A 21,102-nucleotide genomic window follows, 5' to 3' on the forward strand; every position below is an offset into this window, starting at 1 on the left:
CTATTGTTTATATTTATTTAAAGATGCGCATTTTGATGTGACGTCACATTTTTCACCCCCCCCCCTCGTCACAAATGTCTGACCCCCCCCCCCCCAGGTGCGTGACGTCATTTATGGACGGTCCTGAGATAGGCTCACAGTGATCAACATCGCATTTTACTTCTCCATTTCAGAGCGAAGACGACGCAATTCTGGCCAATCGCCCGATAGAGCTGTTTGTTGCAATCGCCAGCGAAACGTCGTGCTCGAATTGTAGATGTCGTGGGTCTTGTCTCCAGCACACCACCGGTGGGTGTGCTTAAGTAGCAACGAATTGGAACGTTTTGCTTACGTGACAAACTTTACTAATTGGTAGGCTCACAGTGAGACTAGGCTCTGAGGAAAGCTGTCTCTGGTGTGGACCAATCAACATCAAGGACAGTGCACATTATCAGAGTTGTGTTTTTGTTTGCATTATGACTGCAGGTATTGTGGTCTATGCAAACATGACTCCTATTTTTTACTGGCAAATGAGGTTCCAATGGTGGTGGTGGCGGGTTTAACGACACATTTATATTTTGGCGATCGAACCCAAAGAGAAACCTTTATGACGGTAAGAACCGCTGACTTCACTCGTATTTGTCGTGTGGCGGAACAGTGGGGGAAGGAGGGAGATTGTCCGACTGTGTATTCATCGCCATCGCCTCCAGTGTACAACTGTGGTCATCCATAACAGACCGTACAACATATAACGACGCGATGCCCGATCCACACACACGAAGCAGACATCGCAGCGATGCACTCCGCTGCTCCTGACTCAGTTATCTGGCTTGAGCACCTGAATGTGAAATTGTAGTCGTTGCTCTGCATCAGCCATACGAAAGAAGACTGCCTCCCATTGCTTGCCGGCACGTCTAACCGCAGTGAGTGAGTGCGGGAGGGACCAGTGGTTGCTGGGCACATATCCGTGATGGGCAGCGCAGGGCGGATTTCTCATCAGCTGCAGCGATTTGGGGGCAGATCGATGTAGCCAGGCCGGGTGGATCAAGCGGTGGTGAGAGCGGTTGGGGGTTGACTCGGCCCATCATCCCTCCGGGATCAATAAGTACCACTTTGTGGGGAAGTCAACAATGATTGACCTCAATTGATAGATTCGTCCCACCATGGGAATGTGGAATTTACACCACTGGCTCAGGGCTGTAAAACAGATAAGCACCGCCTCGTTTGAGCAGATCGCTTTAATGGACAGAATCGATTACACTGTGGTGGCGGAAATTGATTGATGTACAGTAGAGTTGTATAGAAGTCGTGTAGTAATGTCAAATTTTTTGTTCGTATTCTCGGATTGTGTGCATGTGCTTTTTGGCTGCTTTTTAATGGAAGCGACGAGTTTCTTATTTTCGCTAATCAGGTAAAGACTTCAGCTGTTCGCGGAAAATTCTTATATTTTAGTGAATGTGTTGTATCCCTTGCTCGGTACTTGTTTTTTTAAATGTTTGATTTTAGTTCGTCTGTGTGGGAAGGCAATTTACAAAGTGGGATTTGTTCTCCACATTCACAGGGGGTCTAAGCGTTTTCAAAGTGTGAGAATTTCCCAAAGCTCGTTACAACGATCCACATGGATTGATTGCTTCGAGTCGTTTAATAAAAAAAACTCTTCAAAATCGTTTACACAAACCAAACCGAGAAATAAACATGCACAATTAGAAACGAGCGTTCGATGCATTTATTGTTTTTTAAAGCGCTTATTTTTCTATGTTTTACCAATACAATCAAAAGATCAATTCTAATTGCTCCCATTTCTTCAAATGCAATTTCTCCAGTTAACATTGTTCAAATTAAGCAATAAATTGTGTGGGTTTTAGAAAGATTGCATGCAAGTTTTTAGAAACGATTATAGGCTCCCTGCTGATCCCATGAGCGAGGTACACGGTGCATCACTGCACATCACAACCAGAGGCCCATTCCCACCCGAGCAAAGACTCCGGCGTTAAAATAAAACCTCCCCAAATTTCCCATTTACTATACGCAACTATTACGAAGGGTCGCAGCGTGCATAAGAATTTATCAAATATTATTATCCTTCAGAAAAATATGCGGCGATTATTGTGAAGATCAGGGTGGCGATGAAGCCGTTTCCCCTGATGAGGCCGGGTGGTGAATCACCAGGGCTCCGCTTGCTTCTCACTCACAAACCGCCCGTGGGGCTCGCCGGCTCCCGGAGGCAACAGCGCCAGGAACAGCGGCGTCTCCGCCCCCTCCTCGGGGCTCTTTGGGGCTTTTGGTCCAGCCATGTCTGTGCGCACCCAGCCTGAGCGGACACAGATAGTTACAGACATTAGGCTGTGTACAGATGCGCGAAACACTCAAACGTTACGAGAAGCTCGGTGTACACGTGCAGCCTTAGGCAGCAGTAGCAGCAGCATGTCCGTATGAAGCGCGCCATCGTTACAATAAATAATGGGAGCAATTAATACTTGGCAAAGCTGTTTAACCCTGGTGGAGCGCTCTGTTTTTTTTTTGCATGGGCTGCGCCGAGACGGAGAGCATTGCACGAGGCTTCAAAGGCTTCGCCAACACGCGAATGGCTCCCAATGACTTTCCACGGCCAACATGAACACACGGATAAGTGGTACTGCAGAGAAGTGCATGTGCACATGTACTCGTACCCATGGAGTTATATCGAAGTAGTGATGAATTAGAAAGTGAGGCTTATGATGCACGATTGATTTTTGGGTTCGGTCACATTTCTGTTTCGAGATCCTCCATCACTTGACAACCAAATTAGATTTTCACGTGGTGTACACACATTTAACGCCCCAATTACTGGTGCTTCAGCTCATTTATTGTTAAGATGACTGGTAAGATAAACTATAACGTCCACAACCAAACTTCGCCATGAGATGCGACATTTCGCTTAAAACTGAATCATCTTCAGGACAAGTTCCAGGAATTCGGAATAACATTCAGAAAGTCATGACCTCACAAAACACCCAATAAGATTTAAACTAGATATTAACCATATTTATATCTAGTTTAAAATTCATCTGAGCTAACGATTAACAGTATCCACGTTATTAATTAACACTCAATATGAATCCTATTCTGTTGTAGATGTCACTGCCCCCAAAGAAGTGTACTCAGGCTTCAGTTGTTCACACTATGGGTTCCATAATCCTAGACCTTTAGTCACGACTTTCAGATGACTTCTGCTCAGATGTTACCCATCTTCCACACAGAGTGTTTGGGAGATACACTATGCCATATAGGCAGCAACGTGCGGAATGCAGTTTGCTGCGTGAGGTCGGGTCAACATGTGTATTTTATTATCACAGTCGGGGGTCGTGGTTATGGACTACATAAGCCATCAAAATCAGCAGTTCAGACGAGGTCACTTCTTTCAACATCTGTCATCCTCATTGCAGGAGAAGCCAAGGTCAGTGTGTGGTAGTCTAGCAAAGTCGGGCCTGTCAGATGGGGCCCGATAGCTATGCCCTGCATCCTAGCGTCTCTTTGTGTATCTCTGCATTTGTCCCCATCTCAGCGGATCTGTTTCAGTAATTGCGTCTGTTATGTCTGTAACTATATCGTTTGTGCGCATCTCTCAATATTTGCCTTTGTGCATTGCCCGCGCTGATTCTATCACTGTCGCTCAATCTCTCATGTGTCCCTGTGCATCCCGATGTTTATTCTTAGTGAGCTTCTGTCTCTCTCTACTCCAAGAAAATATTTTTTTTCTTCTTCCTGAAGGTGCATCCAGACCATCTGTGAATTCAAATGCTATCAGCAATGTAGGTCACAAACTTATATAGCGATAGCAAGCAGCCTTGTATAAAAGTGCGAAAGTTGTAATCAGATATAAAAAGGAATATAATTACGTAATTTATCTGCACAGGGTGTGACGAAAGAAGCAACGTGGTTTGTGCGGAAGGTGAGCAAGGAAAAATTTGCATGCAAAGAGATGCAAGCGGCAAGAGTGGGTTGATCGTAAAACAACGACCTCCGTTGACTAAGCACCTGATTGGGATGGCATCTCAAGACTCAGCTGGGTGTGAAAAACTTGACAAGCCAATAATAAGAATGGGGAGGATTAATGCAAGGGACTTATGAAGAGCGCTGATTACAGAAGCACCTGCGCAAGAGGCAGAGAGAGTCACAGAGCTGGATCGTCAGTAAGGCAGACAGCTTTTGATTGGATTCTGCCAAGAAGTGTGACTCTTGACTTTGACGCATCACCCCGCACGTGGAAGGAGTACTCCAGTCTGGGCAAGACTGGTGGATTGTAGTTAGAGGAGGCACTGCTTCCTACAGATTATTTTCTTGAGAAACGACCCCAAGCTGCTGTTATATGTTTGTGTCTCTCTCTCTGGCTGTACGTCTCCGTATGTATCGCACAACTGTGTATTTATGTCCGTGTCTGCAAGTCTCTCTGCCACTTTCTCTTTATCTCCCACATTCAAAGTTGCTCTGTCTTTCAATAGCTCCGTCTCCCTCCGAGTGTCTATCTTGACTTCTCGTTTTTCCCTCTCTCTCCTCTCACAGCCTCAATAACCAAATTGCTGTACTTGAGCAAATAAATAGCAAATAATAATGACCGTAAGGATGCATTTCCGAATTGTGTTCAATGTGATGCCTCAGTTTTCATATGCTTGGCTGTGCAGGGGAGCACTTTGGCACAAACTGTTCAGGAAAGTTGCTCATCTTAACCGAGAAACTCACTATAGCCGAATTCACTTCCACTGGACACTTGCTCTGCCAACTCCCTCGCTTTATCCAAATCGCGCATAAATACGCACTTGTTTTTAAGGGCTTATTTATATTTCTTGAATTGTTTTGGGGTTGGATTTTATTGGTGCGAGGCTGACGGCGTGTGTTTTGTACAGTGCCTTGTGATTGGTGCTTTAACATCAGAACCAAGATGCAAGTTTATGGTTAAATTTGCAATGAATTAGTCTCTGCAATGTCGTGAACAAGATCATGCCTCAACGTAGCAAATCAGAACATATCCTTACTTTCTAACCGTATTTTACAAGTCACATTCCATTTTACACATACCTGGACAGCAAGCATTCAGCAAGATGTTGTCATTCGGTCGATTACGACTTAATTCTCTTGCATGGATGAGTGACATCACAGTAACCCCGATTTTGGACACTCCGTAGGCCGAATTCGCCCATCCGTTGTCTTGGTGCCGTCCTTGCTTTAAGACAGATGACAATCACTTGGTGGTAAGTAAAAAGTGCTATAATGTGGTTAACAAGCAGATTTGTGTTGGCACAAACACGCAAAATGTATGGTATATTCTCAAACCAAGAAGACTAATTCTTGGCAACAAATGCACAGTGTGCATAATTAACCGTCATGCTCCCTCGTTATGAAAGGGCAATGATTACGGCACAGACACAGTTCATCCACTCAGCGGAACACATCACAGGCAGAGACAACGTACGCTCAATCCTCGCAGTGGCTTTTGGCTAGCCATCCAACAAAGAAGGTCACTGCTTCGCATGCTTTGAGATGCGCTTCTGCGGCCGTCTGGAAAGCTCTTCCTTCTGATATTAGGTAGCCACTGGAGCTATGCACTTTTAAATCTAGATTGCCAACTAATTTATTTAGAATTTATGTTTGTGTCTAGTTTGTTGTCCTTCCCCCGCACCTCCGGTTAGCACGGTTGGATACGTACGGTGCGAAAGAAGTTTAACATACATACGTAGAACGTAAATCCTGGATCACTCGCACTCTTGCTTTCCCAACAGAGGTAAGCCCTACGTGTTTTGCAGTCTGATGGGCAAATAGATATCGTGCTTAATCCATCAAACTTCCAAAGACTTAAGATTATTTGGAGATGCTACATAAGCGGTGGTGCAAAAGCACAATACAAAACTCACATTCGTCAAAAACACTGTGGCCTTAAAAGAAAACATTTCATATATATATTTTTATTGAAGGCTTAAATAAGTAACTTGGGAAGTTGCAATGAAACATGAATTATCCATCACTGTACTCTATTAATACTGTATTTTAGAACACACTGTATTGTCTCGATACTAAGTATGACTGACACAGGCTATAGTACTTACTGCCCTGTTTTACATCGTGTTACATTTGCAAAACACAGTGAATGTGGACTTGTGATCTTTTCACATTCATCCCACTGTATTTACACACCCATGCAAAACCCATATACACTTCCTCAAGAAGCTATCAGCAGCCATTCATAGCAACCCAATTCGCTGCCTATTGGGGCATCAGAGCCAATCACAGTGATCTGATCCGCTGCCTATCGGGGTTTCGGCATCAGAGCCAATCACAGTGATCTGGTCCGCTGCCTATCGGGGTTTCGGCATCAGAGCCAATCATAGTGATCTGGTCCGCTGCCTATCGGGGTTTTGGCATCAGAGCCAATCACAGTGATCTGGTCCGCTGCCTATCGGGGTTTCGGCATCAGAGCCAATCACAGTGATCCGATCCGCTGCCTATCGGAGCATCAGCAGCCAATCACAGTGATCTCGCAAGGATGGTTCTGCACTGTGATGGTAAACCCAAGAGATGAAACATTCTCATCATAGGCAAATCTGTGACAAAGCCTAGTAAAATATGTTTAATAACAAGACTGTTTACAATGGGTAATATAAAAACTAAGATGAATTAATAATAATTTACGGTCTTTATCCAAAAGCAACATATCAACTAATCGACGTTGCGTACGATAGCTACGTGACGCTACGTCCAGTAGGGACCAGAAATGGTGGCCTCAGCAAGGCTGCACTGCTGCAGATTTGTGCTTGCCGGTGTGTGCAGCCAATGCAGCAGTGCAGCTGCTGCACGTAGACGAGTCTCAACACCCGAGGTCGTCTCAGGCCAGCATTTCCTGCTTCGCCTGTGCCTACAACACACGTGAGAGGCCAGGTCTCAATCTCCCTCAAGCTCTTGTCGTGTGGACATGCACAGAGCCTGAGCGCGCTGGCCTATCTGACAGGTCTCTGGGGCATCATCAATTAGATCTAGATTAAATACTACAAGGTTAGTCAGGCAGGCCATCGGTGCACTGACATGTACATGGGAGTGAACTATATATAGAGATTGCACCTTTCATTCAAAGAATCAAAATATTTATTTGGATTGGAGGAATCCGATGTGTTATAAAGCTACTTTTTACAGATGTCCAGTAGTTTCACAGATGTCCAAAAGGAGTGTGGCCATAAGATAGCTGCATCTAATTAGTTGTAATATTTGCTGGGAATCCAAATTATTAGAATGTAAAATGCAAGACAAAACATAACATGTTCAAAATGTATGTCGTCAAATGCAGAATTATCATCGCCACAAAACTTTACATCAATGAGGGAAAACAGTCAACTTACCTTTGCGTCTTCGACGAAGTGATTCATCAGCTCGGTGAGTTCCTCTTCGGTGATCGTTTCACTGCGAAACTGGGCCTGGAGCTCAGCGCTGCAGGCAGCCAGCGCGCGTTTACTCTGCAAACTGGACACATTCACCACGCGTCCTCCAGGGCGCACCAGCTTCAGGAGAACCTTCGACACCGCCAGCGTCCCAAAATAGTTGGTTTGCATCGTTACCTCCGCCTGTGTTCCAAACGGTGTCGTGTCAGCCACTAGTACAAGGAACAAAACACATGTAATTTAGCGATACACCGCACGAACAATAACAAAAATTACCAAAAATCTCAAACAGGACACTCTGGAATAAAGTCATGAATAGTGAAGCTACTGCTGTTCTGTTTATGGCAACAGAATACTAAGTGTATCAATTTTGGAGATTGTCCATTTATAATCTCAATTCCAATTGAACAACAAAAGTACTAGGATCACGTTGCTTCCAGGATTATCTTGAATAATGAGATTTTATTTAGACAGAGAAATCTCAATAAGTTTAAGGCCATCAGGAGGGTCATGATGCATAGAAGTTTTGCCATGAAATTGTAACGCGATGCTCAATGTTTCGCACTCTTATAACCAACGCCAACATTTTGATATTAAGCAGCGATGGCGAGATGTTAACTCCCTCGCCTGGCATACAAGAGGTCGTGGGTTCGATCCCGGCCCCGACGCCTGTATATTTGGAGTTTGCACGTTCTCCCTGCGGTCGCGTGGACTTTTCTCCGGGTCCTACGGTTTTTCCCTAAACATTTAGAATCAACACGAGTTCAGAGTATTTGACTGCTATAAATTTCCACATGATAAGCCACTTCGTTGAGCTGTCATTTTTGACCGAGTCTCTCTTGAAAAAAAGAGCTATACCATAAACCCTCGCTATGCGCAAGTTTTGCAAACTCGCGAGTTACTAAATGCATTACCATTCCCCCTCCCCATTTTCCCCCTTGAACAAGGTTTCTGCATTCGCGAGCATTTTCAAGAACGTAACCCTCGCAAATAGAGGGTTGACTGTATAGCCCAGTGGGCCTTACCTGGTAAAAGAGAAACGTTTACAATTTTTTTTATAGTTTTAATTTAACCCAACTCTACTGGATATTGCAACAATGACATGGGTAGAAATGGGTCTTGAAAAGTCGAGAGCGTCATTGGATGCGGAACGAATTTTTGCTATCCCGCGGGGAAGTGAATGCAACGGACGACTCTTGACCATGCGGTTTGCTGTTTGATGTTTGCCACATAGCGGAACACATTGTCAACAGTTCAATAGCAATGCTTTACTTCCTAGTTTGTTAGGAAAATATGAACCAAAAAATATATATTTTTGTTGACGAGTGGTAATTTCATAACAACACATTCAAGTATTGGGATCCACATTGTATCATTTATGTAGCAGTCTTGGCTTTTGCTTCACTGCGATACCATCAATGGACTTGCCAAAGAGCCTATTGACACAGCATGGGCCTAATGAGTGAACTAGCTCCTGTACCTATCCAATTCTCTTAATACCATTCACGCCACACGTCATCCGAATAACGAATAAACATTTCCCACACAGATTGGTTATTGCAGCGAGCGCAATAACCATTAAATACGTGCCGTCTGCTTCACAGTCAACGTTAAAGATCCTCTGACGTCATTCGAAACGAGTATTCTGTGCTGGCGTCTTGGGTCCCAATTTGGCAAATGACTCAATTGGGATTACACATGGCAGTAATTGCCCCCTACTGGTAGACTAATGCCCGCTTGCAGATCAGGTGTGCCGAGTCACTTCATGCTGTACTGAGACAGCTGTCACTTTCTCACATGTGCAGCAGACGAGATGCAAGTCACCGTTTACTGCGTTGTAAAGCACTCCGAGAGGCCGCGGTGTGAACGGCGCTCTATCAAAAACAAGTCATTGTCATAAATCATCATCATTGCCACATATTGCTATGCCTGGAAAATTGACATCAGTCTATCCATATACACTTCATATGTTATGAAAAAATACCGACAAAACTCCTAATCCGACTGCTATAAAAAAACCCTACCACAACAGCGCTTACAATGCCAATTCCCAGACCTATTGTAATTTTTTAGTAAGACTGACAACACACACTTTTGAAAAAAAGTGCTTTTATTGAAAAATACTAAATTACCATGAGGCTGCCTGCGTGGCTTCGAGACGCGCGTTGAGGTGCGCACGCCTGCGGATGTCGGTGCCTGGCAGAGCAAGCGCATAGTGGGCCACGCGCGCTCGGGGACGCGTGCCTCCCGGCTCGAGGAAGCGTGTGCACGCAAACGTGTGTGCACGTTTGTGTGTCGGCGTGTTTCCACACGAGCGCTTCTGGACCGCCCAATCCTCCAAACAAAGTGGAGGCTCGCTTAATCGACTGGGCCTGTCTGCCATCTTTTAGTTGTCCTTGAAGAAGATGGATGAAAGCAGTCTCTTAAAATTACGAGCCACGTTCACTCATCGGTCTCGACGTGACATCCTGCCTGCTCTGATGAATGAAAACTCTCCTCTGCTTTCAAGCCCTTGACAGAATGGCTTTAAAATAGTAAATTCTGTCGATTTGCCATTCAAACATGGAAAAGAAGTAGCTTCGGGATAATCATGTTCTGTTAAAACAGCCAACTTTTTTTAATTACACAACAAAAAGATTGATATTTCAAGGCATATCCAAGTAATTAAGCAATGCCCTCAACCACACAATAGAGATGCTGCATACATGTTTAATTAAAAACATAATGGGCTGGTGTAAGCAATATTCCCTTCAGATAAATATGAAAACAACATTTGCAGTTATTTGGGACTCGTTAACAGCTGGTCGGAATATCACCGAACAGGGAACATTGCAGGCTATAAAAGACCAATCATGCAGAGACCCTAGACTTTGGACATCACCCTGGACTCAAATCTGTTTTGTTCAATCATGATACAGTCAAATCTGAAAAATGTAATCTAGGTCAGACTGCTTGTTTGTTAAACATCCTCTGCCAAGGGTTGAGACGATCCTCTTGGCTGGTTCTACTGAGGCTCAATTATCACAAAATATGTTTTTTCCCTGGGTCTTTCTGCAAAGGGACTCAAGAGGTAACCAGATGCACAGCTCTGAAGCACACCTTATTTTAAAATTCTGGGATCAGGTGACTCCTCTCTGGAAGAAAATGCGCTGGATCCCGACATTTGAGATGCCAGTTATTGATCCCATTATAATCGCATGAAGTGCTCCGAGAATTGGCCTCTACTCAAAGTGTATTTCTATCATCGCCCAGTGAGGCAAATCATCTTCATGATCAGTACCCATGATCAATCCACTGCTGGATGACGGCCTCCCCCAAGAGTGAGGCAAACTCATTCTGGCGATCGCCAACTTCTCCACGAATACCCAGAGACTTCCAAAAGCTGCTCTGTCTGCACACCTAACCATGCAATAGCTACCCTTAAGCCTTAGGTTTAAATCCAGGAAGCCGTTATGGATACGCGTCTCTAAAAATAAAGACAAAAGCACTCGATGGTCTGAATGTTGGGCAGCTAAGAACGTGGTAAACAAAAGCATCATTGAGGACCCGACCATGGAAGTACCGATATTCTCTCATGACAAATGTGGACCACACTGGCGCAGCATGGGAGATGCGCCTTGTCGTACACGTTGCTCCACAAATGGAATATCAAAGAATTGCCAAACTGCGACTGTGGAAAAGCCCAAACGATAAAACACATCACCGACAAGTGCGCCATCCACGCACACCCTGGCGGTATTGCTGCGATCCACACAGATTAGTTGAAGCATTCAACTTTGACAAACTGTTTCTTCCCCCCCCCCCTCATGCCATACGAAAGAAGAAGAACCTGTGGTTCAGTCCCCAAATATAAATCAGTTTATGGCATTCTCGAGACTTTTTATTCTTCATGCATACATCAGCTCACCCCAGACAAATAGCATTGTAGCTGGTTTTGATGAAAAAGATAGGAAGTTTTGTTGGAATTGTTCCTACTACTAGCCCATGAGGAAAGTGTGTTTGTGGATTGGTTGTCATTTCTCCATGTGCCATAGTAGTTCTACAACAGCTGGTTCACTCACCCGGCCGCTACTTTGTCTCGGCTGCACTTTGGGACACGTTTAGAGTGAAGTACAGCATAAAAAGATAAGGATGATAATCAATAAAATTTATAAAATGTTCCTCTAAAACTTCGCGATTTTAGATTTTGTGTAAACATAAAATGCACATTTTAAACTTTATATATATAAATTATATGCTGTATTATGCTGCAGGTTATGTTAAATGTGCAATCTTATTTAAATAATTTCAAATATCACTAATCACATTGCCAAGAACGTTAATTTTTATATCACAACAAAGGCATTAAATCATGAACTACAATTTGGAACTTAACCCGAGTAAGAAAGGAAAAGATACCAGGCAGCTTTACTGCTTCGGAGAGTCGTGCTCATGTCAAGTCCTGCAGAGAGATTCTGGCTGTGAAGCTGGGAATCCACCCGTGATGAGATCTGAAGTGAACTGCAGTGAGTTGTCTCAACTGATCACCATCGGCTATATTTGGGTTTTGTTTAACTTGGCCCCACGCTACGGTGTAGAGAATTGCGAGACGATGGAGATGCGTTTTTTTTAAACCACTGTTCAGAGCCAGACCTTTTGAAGTGGCTCGTTTTTCGAGATACAAGCAGGACAAAAACGGTGATACAATCCAAAAAAGGTGGTCAATAATACATTTAAATGTAATTGCATTTGGTAAAAACAATAGAATATTTATTTATACTGGAGGAATCCGATGAGCCATGAAGCTCTTTGTCACACATGTTCAGTAGGGACGGGGTCAGCAAGTTACAACAAACAATGCAAAAACCCTGATAGGAGTGCAAAGTAGAGAAAAGGTAAGCAAGTCACGCAACAAATATATAAATAGAAATAAAGTATACGGGTGCAAATTGCATACGTACGTAAAATCCTACCGATTTTTCAACAAATGCATGACAGAGAGGCCATGTGAAAGAGTCAAGCAAACGAGCCACACCGATCTGGACAGAATTAAAGTGAAATACTCTTTCAGCAGCAAGACTGAAATCAATGGCGCTGATATAACAATTATATAATCCTCAAATCATTAACAAAACACAGCATACATTTATGGAAACACCACACCCCAATGACAATATGAATGATCTTGGTCATGTTTTTCTCGAGTAAACTGACACTTTTGTATACTGCTCACCTTTGAACGCGATGCCGGCATTGTTAATCAAAACGTCGATGCCTCCGTACTTCTCGCGCACAAAGCCCGCGAAGCTGTCGATGCTCTTCTTGTCAGTGATGTCCAGCTGATGGAACACTGCCTCCTGGTCCCCGTGAGTCAAGGTGGACAAGGCTTGGACGGCGCGCTGACCATTTTCTTCGTTACGCGCCGTCAATAATATGTCTCCGGTCCACTTGCCGCAGAGCCCTTTCGCAACGGCCAAGCCAATGCCCTTGTTGGCGCCTGTAACGACCGCTACTTTCTTTAACATTTCTCTGTCAAAAGAGATTTATATTGCACATTTCATTATTGGCATTTTTTTTTGGTTATAATTATTATTGAGAAATTTAATTTTTAACCATACCCACAAACGTAACAAAATATACATTTATGGAAAAACACCATTGGCACTTTATCAGAACTGAATGCAACTAGAAATACACTTAACATGATCGTATCTCATCGTTGATATATAATGCATGCGCAATGTTTATTACGAAGGTCATTGGGGTGCATTGGTGACTGCACATGGCAGTGTTAAGCATCACCGGGCTACGGGAAGTTTTTCCCGCCACCACTGACTGGATGTGCTTGTTCAGTCTGTTCATGATAGGTCACAGATACAAGCACAGGCGGAGCCAGTGGGGGGGGGGGGGGGTGGCACGTGCCACCCCAATGATCCGATCCAAATCCCTAATTTCGATCGGATCATTGGGGTTTATTCGTAATAAATTGGCATTTTGCGACCCCCACTGCCACTGTGTAGCATATTATTGTGCCAGGGACTCTATGAGATGATAGGACAATAGTCTAAGTCCATAATTGGCAATAAGTAACGGCAAAGTAGTTATAAGCGACTCACAGAATTGTGCGCAGTTGTGTATACAGTACACGACTTCCCTGAAGGCATACCTTCAGCGAACGCGATGCCGATCACACACGGTTCGAATTCGACCCTCGATCGATGGCTGCGCCATCGCCGCACACGCGTCAAATAAAAAGCAAGGGACAAGTCCTTACTTACTAACAACTCCTATCATTTTTCATTGCTGGAGGGGTTGCCACCCCCAACTGAAAATCCTGGCTCTGCCATTGGTTACAAGTATCAAAAATAATTCTGAATAAACATGCTTATATCGAATGGACTGCCTTAAGGCAGCTGAATATAGATGGTTTTTTTAATGACCAGGACACAAATTGCCTAGTTGAAGTTGGGCCCAGTCAGGGTCATAAGCCTTTTATAATACAATCCTTGTTTTAAGTTTGGTTAATGGCTGTTACTTAGTTTTATAGATTTTCCAATCAGTGGCATTTAAAAAAAAAATGTGGCTTGAAATCATAATTCCACCACGTTGGGCAAAATGAGCATGTTGTTACAGTGAGTGCAGCCTCTGCTCAAGTTCAGCACATTGTGGGTGACCGATCACTACGAGGGAATGGCTCTTTGCAATCGCCCTCCTCACCTGCTTCTCCATGCCCACCTCTTTGCTCCATCTCCCCACGTATGATCTCCCCGTCTGCCAGGCCAATTCCCCTCATTCACATCGTGTCAGCGTGTCTCATCTCTCTTGCCTCTATTTCATTTTACACCATGTCTTAACAACAATCCTCTCACCTCCTCTCACCTCACCTCCCTCATGGATTTTCCTGTCTGTCGTGTCTCGTAAGTATCTCTGCTCACTGCCAGTCGGCACCCCATCCCCATTAGAGTGCCCAATTGCCAGTGCGGGTCTCGCCGTCAGATCACACCTCCACCTGCCAGAGCCTTCTGACCACCATAGATGCCGGCACTGGCCATTCACCTCATTGGGTATATTTAGCTGAAAGCAAACCTCTCCTCAGTGCACACCCAGAGTAGAGGAAGCACGGCTGAGTGATGCAATGGGACCGGACTGTCCCATGGAAGACTCATGAGAGGTGATGATGGTGATAGTTAGAGGGGGGCATGTGGGTGACTCACAAGTGATCCGGATCCGCTCTTCAAAAGCTGGAGTTCTCCACACCCTGGCCCAACACAAAATAGGACAACTTAGATGGGTTTGACGCAGCAATACAATATGAGCAGATGTTCACTTCACAGTCTCAATTCAAAGTTTTTCTGTGTGTAAATTAGCATTAGAGCAGCATTCCACATTCATATGGTGGGGACATGTTCATAATAAACTTTTCTGGGTGAGATCGCGTTATTTATAAATGTGTCGTAACCATCCACCACCCGACATGGCCAATCAGCAAAAAAAGTGTCACGTTGACAAAAGACAAATAGTTCACTACTTTAGCCCACCGGTGTGTTGTAGAGTGAAACCACAACATTTACAATTTTTTAGTACAACGTTTCGCTAGTAATTGCATCCAGCATTATCGGGCAATTCGCTAGATGCTGGATGCAATTGCTGATTGGCCGTGTCGGGTGGTGGAGGGTTACGACACATTAATAAATAATGCGATCTAACCCAAAAACGTTTATTATGAATAATATTGGTCGCGAAAGCCTACGTGTTAAACAGGGGACATGTTGATTCACAAGATAACCACAATTAACTTCCCACAAAGTGTTATTCATTTTATAGATCCTAGAGGAATAATGGGCTGTGTCGAACTGACAACCATCCAAATGAGTCGAAATCTGCTCAGAGCTACCCATATGCAGCGTGCCCCATGTTGTCCTCTTCCTCCCCGTGATCTGAAAACATGTAATTTTTTTCATAATTGATTTCTGGGTGAGGCCAAGTAATTATATGGGTAATCTAAGTCGTAAGACCTTCCAAACAAATTCAATCGTCACACGTACATGTGCTAAACGTTCCAATTATTGTTTAAGCTCACCGTGTCGTTCATAGCAAATCTCACAACCAAATTTTGCGATTAGATTCGCGAAGTCCGACACCGTGCCAAACGACGCCGTTTTGGCTTCACAGTAATGCCTGCATTACGTCCGTACGAATACGAACCGTTAAATTTCAATGACTGCAACATCAAAGGAATCATGGCTTATTTAAAACCAGAAAGGCCAAAACAACTGCGTCTGCCAACAAGATGTGTTACCGTCACATGGATGCCATCTGCAGCCTCAAGTTGTCGGCTCCTAATCTCGCACTGATTCACTCTGGAATTCCCTTCCATGGTCTCTTTTGCGAAGCTCTTCGGGAACAAAAACGTTGCTCAATTCGAGAAACGCGTTAACTTCTCACCTGTTACAACACCTACAGCGATGTTTGTTGATGGCAGTTGAACACTTTGAACCTCTCACTTTTGAATGTTTTTGTATCCTTACAAAAGCCCAAGTGTTAAATGTTATGTTAATGATTAACCACTTACACAACCGTTGCTTAACCGACTGGCTCCGTCGAGTCGCATACACGCTCCCAGTGTGACCCCTTATCCAGGCCTTCACAAACAGCGCCATACGACACACCCTGACAGTACATGTGCAGTACTAATGCAGTACTGTAACAATACATATGCAGTACGCTGTTTCAGTGTTACAATAATGCATATGCACTGTGTAACAGTGCACTGTGTAAAAGTGCATAGGCGGTAGTGTACCACAGAAACTCAGAGTACTGCATGTACCGTATTGTGCAACCACTGTTACAGAACACATTTATTATGGTTTTAGGACACATGCGGAACTATTGTACTTCTAATTTTACACACAAACTGTGACAAAAAACACATAGGTGAATAATTGTACAATTTTCCCAATGGGATTGTGAATATCATACTTCACACCACGCCGGTCGGTGAAGGTTGGCGAAGGCAAGAAAGATTAGATTTTAAAATAGAGTAAAAAAAAATTAAAAGTAAAGATTTTTTTTAGTTTAGCAGGTAAGGTCCACTGGGCAATGTAGCTCTTTTTCAGAGGCGACCTAGCCACAAATGATAGCTCAACGAAGTGGCTTATCACATGGAAATTGATAGCAGCCAAATACTCTCAACGCATGTTTCTAAATGTGGAGGGAAACCCGAAAGACCCGGAGAAAAATCCATGCGACCACGGGCAGAGAGAGACAAGCAAACTCCAGATATACAGCTGGCGTCAAGGTCGGATCAAACCCACGACCTCCTGTATACCAGGCGAGGTAGTTAACATCTCCTAGCCACCGTGATGATGATGAGAGACGAGCAAAATTCAAAATATACAGCAGGCGTCAGGGTCGAGAGTGAACCTACGACCTCCTGTAGACCAGGCGAGGTAGTTAACATCTCCTAGCCAACGTGATGATGATGAGAGACACCGCAAACAAAAAATATACATGTGTTAGGGTTGAGATCGAACCTACGACCTCCTGTAGACCAGGCGAGGTAGTTAACATCTCCTAGCCAACGTGATGATGATGAGAGACACCGCAAACTCAATATAAACATGTGTCCGGGTTGGGATCTAACCTACGACCTCCTGTAGACCAGGCGAGGTAGTTAATATCTCCTAGCCAACGTGATGATGATGAGAGACAACGCAAACTCAATATAAACATGTGTCAGGGTTGGGATCTAACCTACGACCTCCTGTAGACCAGGCGAGGTAGTTAACATCTCCTAGCCAACGTGATGATGATGAGAGACAACGCAAACTCAATATAAACATGTGTCAGGGTTGGGATCTAACCTACGACCTCCTGTAGACCAGGCGAGGTAGTTAACATCTCCTAGCCAACGTGATGATGATGAGAGACAACGCAAACTCAATATAAACATGTGTCAGGGTTGGGATCTAACCTACGACCTCCTGTAGACCAGGCGAGGTAGTTAACATCTCCTAGCCACCGTGGCGTCCGAACAGTCGAAGTTGCCCCATTGTAGGAGCAGCACGATCTGGCAGACTCCAAAACCCCCCATCACTCACCCTCCAAAGTCGGGAATCTCTTTAATCACCGAGGGGGCGAATGCGACTTAAAAAGAGACACCTTCTATGGGAAACACATTGCGACTTGTCACCGAGACTTGGATCTCGCTTCTCGCCCTGCACACAGGTGACTGTGGACCGCTTTGGTGTATATTGTATAGGCACCAGGTGACCGCTTTGGTGTATATTGTATAGACACCAGGTGACCGCTTTGGTGTATATTGTATAGACACCAGGTGACCGCTTTGGTGTATATTGTATAGGCACGCAGGTGACTGTGGACCGCTTTGGTGTATATTGTATAGGCACGCAGGTGACTGTGGACCGCTTTGGTGTATAATGTGTGCAGGCATTGAAGCGCGATCCGAGTCTCGGTGTCCACTCGCAATGTGTTTGGAAGTCGTGTTTGTCCCTCCCCGCTCGGTGATTAAAGAGATTCCCGAGTTTGGAGGGTGAGTGATGGAGGGTGAGTGATGGGGGGTTTTGGACAGGGGCGGTTTCTTCATTAGGGCGATTGGGCGACGCACCACCAATGTCATTCAACCACAGAGTCACGCTAGCCGTCACTGTGCCTCTGGATATAGTCCAATCAGCGTCATGTCACGTTCTGTGGAGTACCGCCTCTTTTTGGGCGATTTCACTCCGGCTGAGAATCGCCCAGAGTGGTCCCATAGACTTACATTCAAAGATGTTTTTTTTCTAACGGGGGGCGCTGCAATGCATTCTCTATGGCTTCCGGGAAGGCTCGCACTAACGTGCTTACGTCATCATACGTAAGCACGTTGCATCCAACAATATTATTTGTCGCCACCTAGTGGAATCTTTAATAAAATAAACTTGAGTGGATTGTATTAATAGTGAGTATAGAAACAAACAAGATGTATTGTAAGAGTCACTTTATTTTTCATTAATATTAAAGAAGTGAAGTTGCCTTTACATGCTTAAGCTGTTAATTTATCCTTTGCATGGGTGGACCTTATCCTTATAAATCATCCAGACATTTGCCCCCACTGAGAGATTTTGCAGGAGCCGCCACTGGTTTTGGAGTCTGCCAGATCGTGCTGCCCCTACAATGGGGCAACTTCGACTGTTCGGACGCCACGGTGGCTAGGAGATGTTAACTACCTCGCCTGGTATACAGGAGGTCGTGGGTTCGATCCAGACGCCTGTTGTACATTTTGAGTTTGCGTTGTCTCTCTCATCATCTTCATCACGGTGGCTAGATGTTAACTATCTCGCCTGGACTACAGGAAGTCGAAGGTTCGATCCCAACCCTGACACGTTGTATATTTTGAGTTTGCGGTGTCTCTCTATCTCATCACGGTGACTATGATATGTTAACTACCTCGCCTGGTGTGCAAAGTCATAGTTTCGATCCCGACCCTGACGCCTGTTGTATATTTTGAGTTTGCGATGTCTCTCTTCATCATCATCATCACGGTGGCTAGGAGATGTTAACCACCTCGCTTGGTATACAGGAGGTCGTGGGTTCGATCCCGACGTCTGCTGTATATTTTGAGTTTGCGTTGTCTCTCTCTCATCATCACGGTGGCTATGAGGTGTTTCTTGCTGTGGATTTCACACTTAATGATGATTGCTTGTATTGCAGTCGAAACTGCAGTCGTGTGAATTTTTATTGTATTAAATTCGTATAATTTTATTATTTCCCTTCTACGTGACTTTACCGAAAGAACCAAGAATATGAATCCCTGCAGTCACGAAAGCTTTAAATGAAATAGTTTTAGTTGAGTGCGATAAGTTTACAGGTCACCTCGTGGTCGTACAACAAAAGGCAAAGCTCCCCCGTGTAGCCTTAACAGACGGCTGGGGCAAGAGGCGTTAGCGAGCACCACCTAGGAAAGCTACCGGGGCAAGGCACACGAAGGGGGTGGACAGCACGCCCGACCACCTTTGTCTCCCCCAGAGACCAGGTACTCATTTGAGGCTGAGTCGACCTAGGCAAGGTCCCGGGACAGGGTTCAGATGTGATAACCACGTTGCTGGAAAGATTATTTGACAAAATAGTTAAAGATTGTTAATGGTGATGGTACCGGTGAGTTGTGTAGATGACGATGTTAATGCTGATTGTGTTCATGACGATATAGTTGTTATGTAACGGTGGGGTTTATGATGTGATTATGGTGATGTGAATAGTGATGTGATTCTGATGTGCATGGTGATGTTATGATGATGTGAATGGTTATGTGATTATGATGATGTGATTATGATGATGTGAATGGAGGTAGTGATGTGGTGATGATGATGTGAATGGTGATGATGGTGATGTGATTATGATGTTGTAATGATGTGAATGGTGATGATGATATGGTGATGATGTGAATGGTGATGATGATATGATTATGATGATGTGGTGATGATGTGAATGGTGATGATGATGTGAATGGTGATGATGATATGATTTTGATGATGTGGTGATGATGTGAATGGTGATGATGATGTGAATGGTGATGATGTTGTGATGATGAAATGGTGATGATGATGTGAATGGTGATGTGAATGGTGATGATGATGTAAATGGTGGTGATGTCGTGATTATGATGATGTTGTAATGATGATGTGAATGGTGATGATGATGTTGTGATGATGATGTGAATGGTGATGATGATGTTGTGATGATGATGTGATTATGATGATGTTGTGATGATGATGTGAATGGTGATGATGTTGTTGTGATGATGTTGTGGTGATTATGATGATGTGGTGATGATGATGTGAATGGTGATGATGTTGTTGTGATGATGTTGTGGTGATTATGATGATGTGGTGATGATGATGTGAATGGTGATGAGCGTGCGCCGCCTCACCGCAATCCTGAAACTCGGAAGAGGAGAGGTCTCGGCAGCCAATCAGGGCGCGCGACTTGACGTCACCCTGCGAAGTCGAGGCAATGACGTCATGGCGCGTTGATAAAGTGACGTCATGGCGCGTTGATAAAGTGACGTCAAAACACGTCGAGACAGTGACGTCAAAAACGTTGAGACAGTGGCGTTGTAGCGTACCGAGATAGTTGCGTCATAGACTGTCAAATTTATCGTGACGTCATCGACGACAAGCTAGTGACGCCATAGCGTAGCTATACAGTGGCGTCATAACGTGTCGAGTTTATCGGGACCTCATCCCGCGTGTCGATGCGAGCGTGACGTCATCCGTTGAGTGCAGATGCGGCGACCGGTGACATCTCCACAATGGATAGGTGTGGCGTCATGTCTCCGCGCTCGCTCAGACAAGGATAATGGTCGTGTTAAAATAATTCAGAAACATGATTCAACTGCTTCCCATATCTCTCCCTCCACGCAGCAAATATAAGCATATACGCATTCATTTATTTTTTTAAATAAAATGAAATATATAATAGGCGACGTTTCGGGCAATTTCCCTTCACAGCACGTTGTCTGAAACGTCGCCTTTTAAGTTGTTTTTGTTCCTTAAGACACTGTTGGTTTTTTGACGAACGTGTTTGAGTTTGATTTTTTTTTATGTCATTTTGGATCATTACACAAACATACCGTGCCAACCCAGGCGGTTTAACCGTATTATTGTACTGGGTCATTGAGTTTTCAGGTCCATACGGCGCACAGCCGTTTCAATAGGGCAACATTTAGTGTCTATTCGTGTTTTTC

The 21,102-nt window shown here is 44.3% G+C and overlaps 1 protein-coding gene across 3 annotated transcripts; it reads right to left on the reverse strand.

Annotated features, from left to right (window-relative positions):
• Positions 1 to 1,690: 1,690 nt before the first annotated feature.
• CBR1 (carbonyl reductase 1) lies at positions 1,691 to 20,418 on the reverse strand. 3 transcript variants are annotated; one of them, XM_078597635.1, is made up of 7 exons: positions 20,287 to 20,343; positions 15,934 to 16,003; positions 14,576 to 14,619; positions 12,595 to 12,890; positions 7,344 to 7,594; positions 5,035 to 5,179; positions 1,691 to 2,290 (listed from the first exon to the last, which is right to left on the reverse strand). In XM_078597635.1, exons 4-7 carry the CDS (start codon positions 12,884 to 12,886, stop codon positions 2,142 to 2,144), a joined length of 837 nt encoding a protein of 278 aa, XP_078453761.1. In that variant the 5' UTR covers positions 12,887 to 12,890; positions 14,576 to 14,619; positions 15,934 to 16,003; positions 20,287 to 20,343; the 3' UTR covers positions 1,691 to 2,141. The 3 variants fall into 3 exon arrangements, with proteins under 3 accessions (XP_078453761.1, XP_078453760.1, XP_078453762.1); XM_078597634.1 differs by lacking the exon at positions 15,934 to 16,003 and having other exon boundaries at positions 20,287 to 20,418; XM_078597636.1 differs by lacking the exons at positions 15,934 to 16,003; positions 20,287 to 20,343 and adding an exon at positions 15,661 to 15,751.
• Positions 20,419 to 21,102: the final 684 nt, after the last annotated feature.

Source organism: Lampetra planeri, chromosome 9 (genome assembly GCF_965212315.1).
Source record: "Lampetra planeri chromosome 9, kcLamPlan1.2.h2, whole genome shotgun sequence".
NCBI lineage: Eukaryota > Metazoa > Chordata > Hyperoartia > Petromyzontiformes > Petromyzontidae > Lampetra > Lampetra planeri.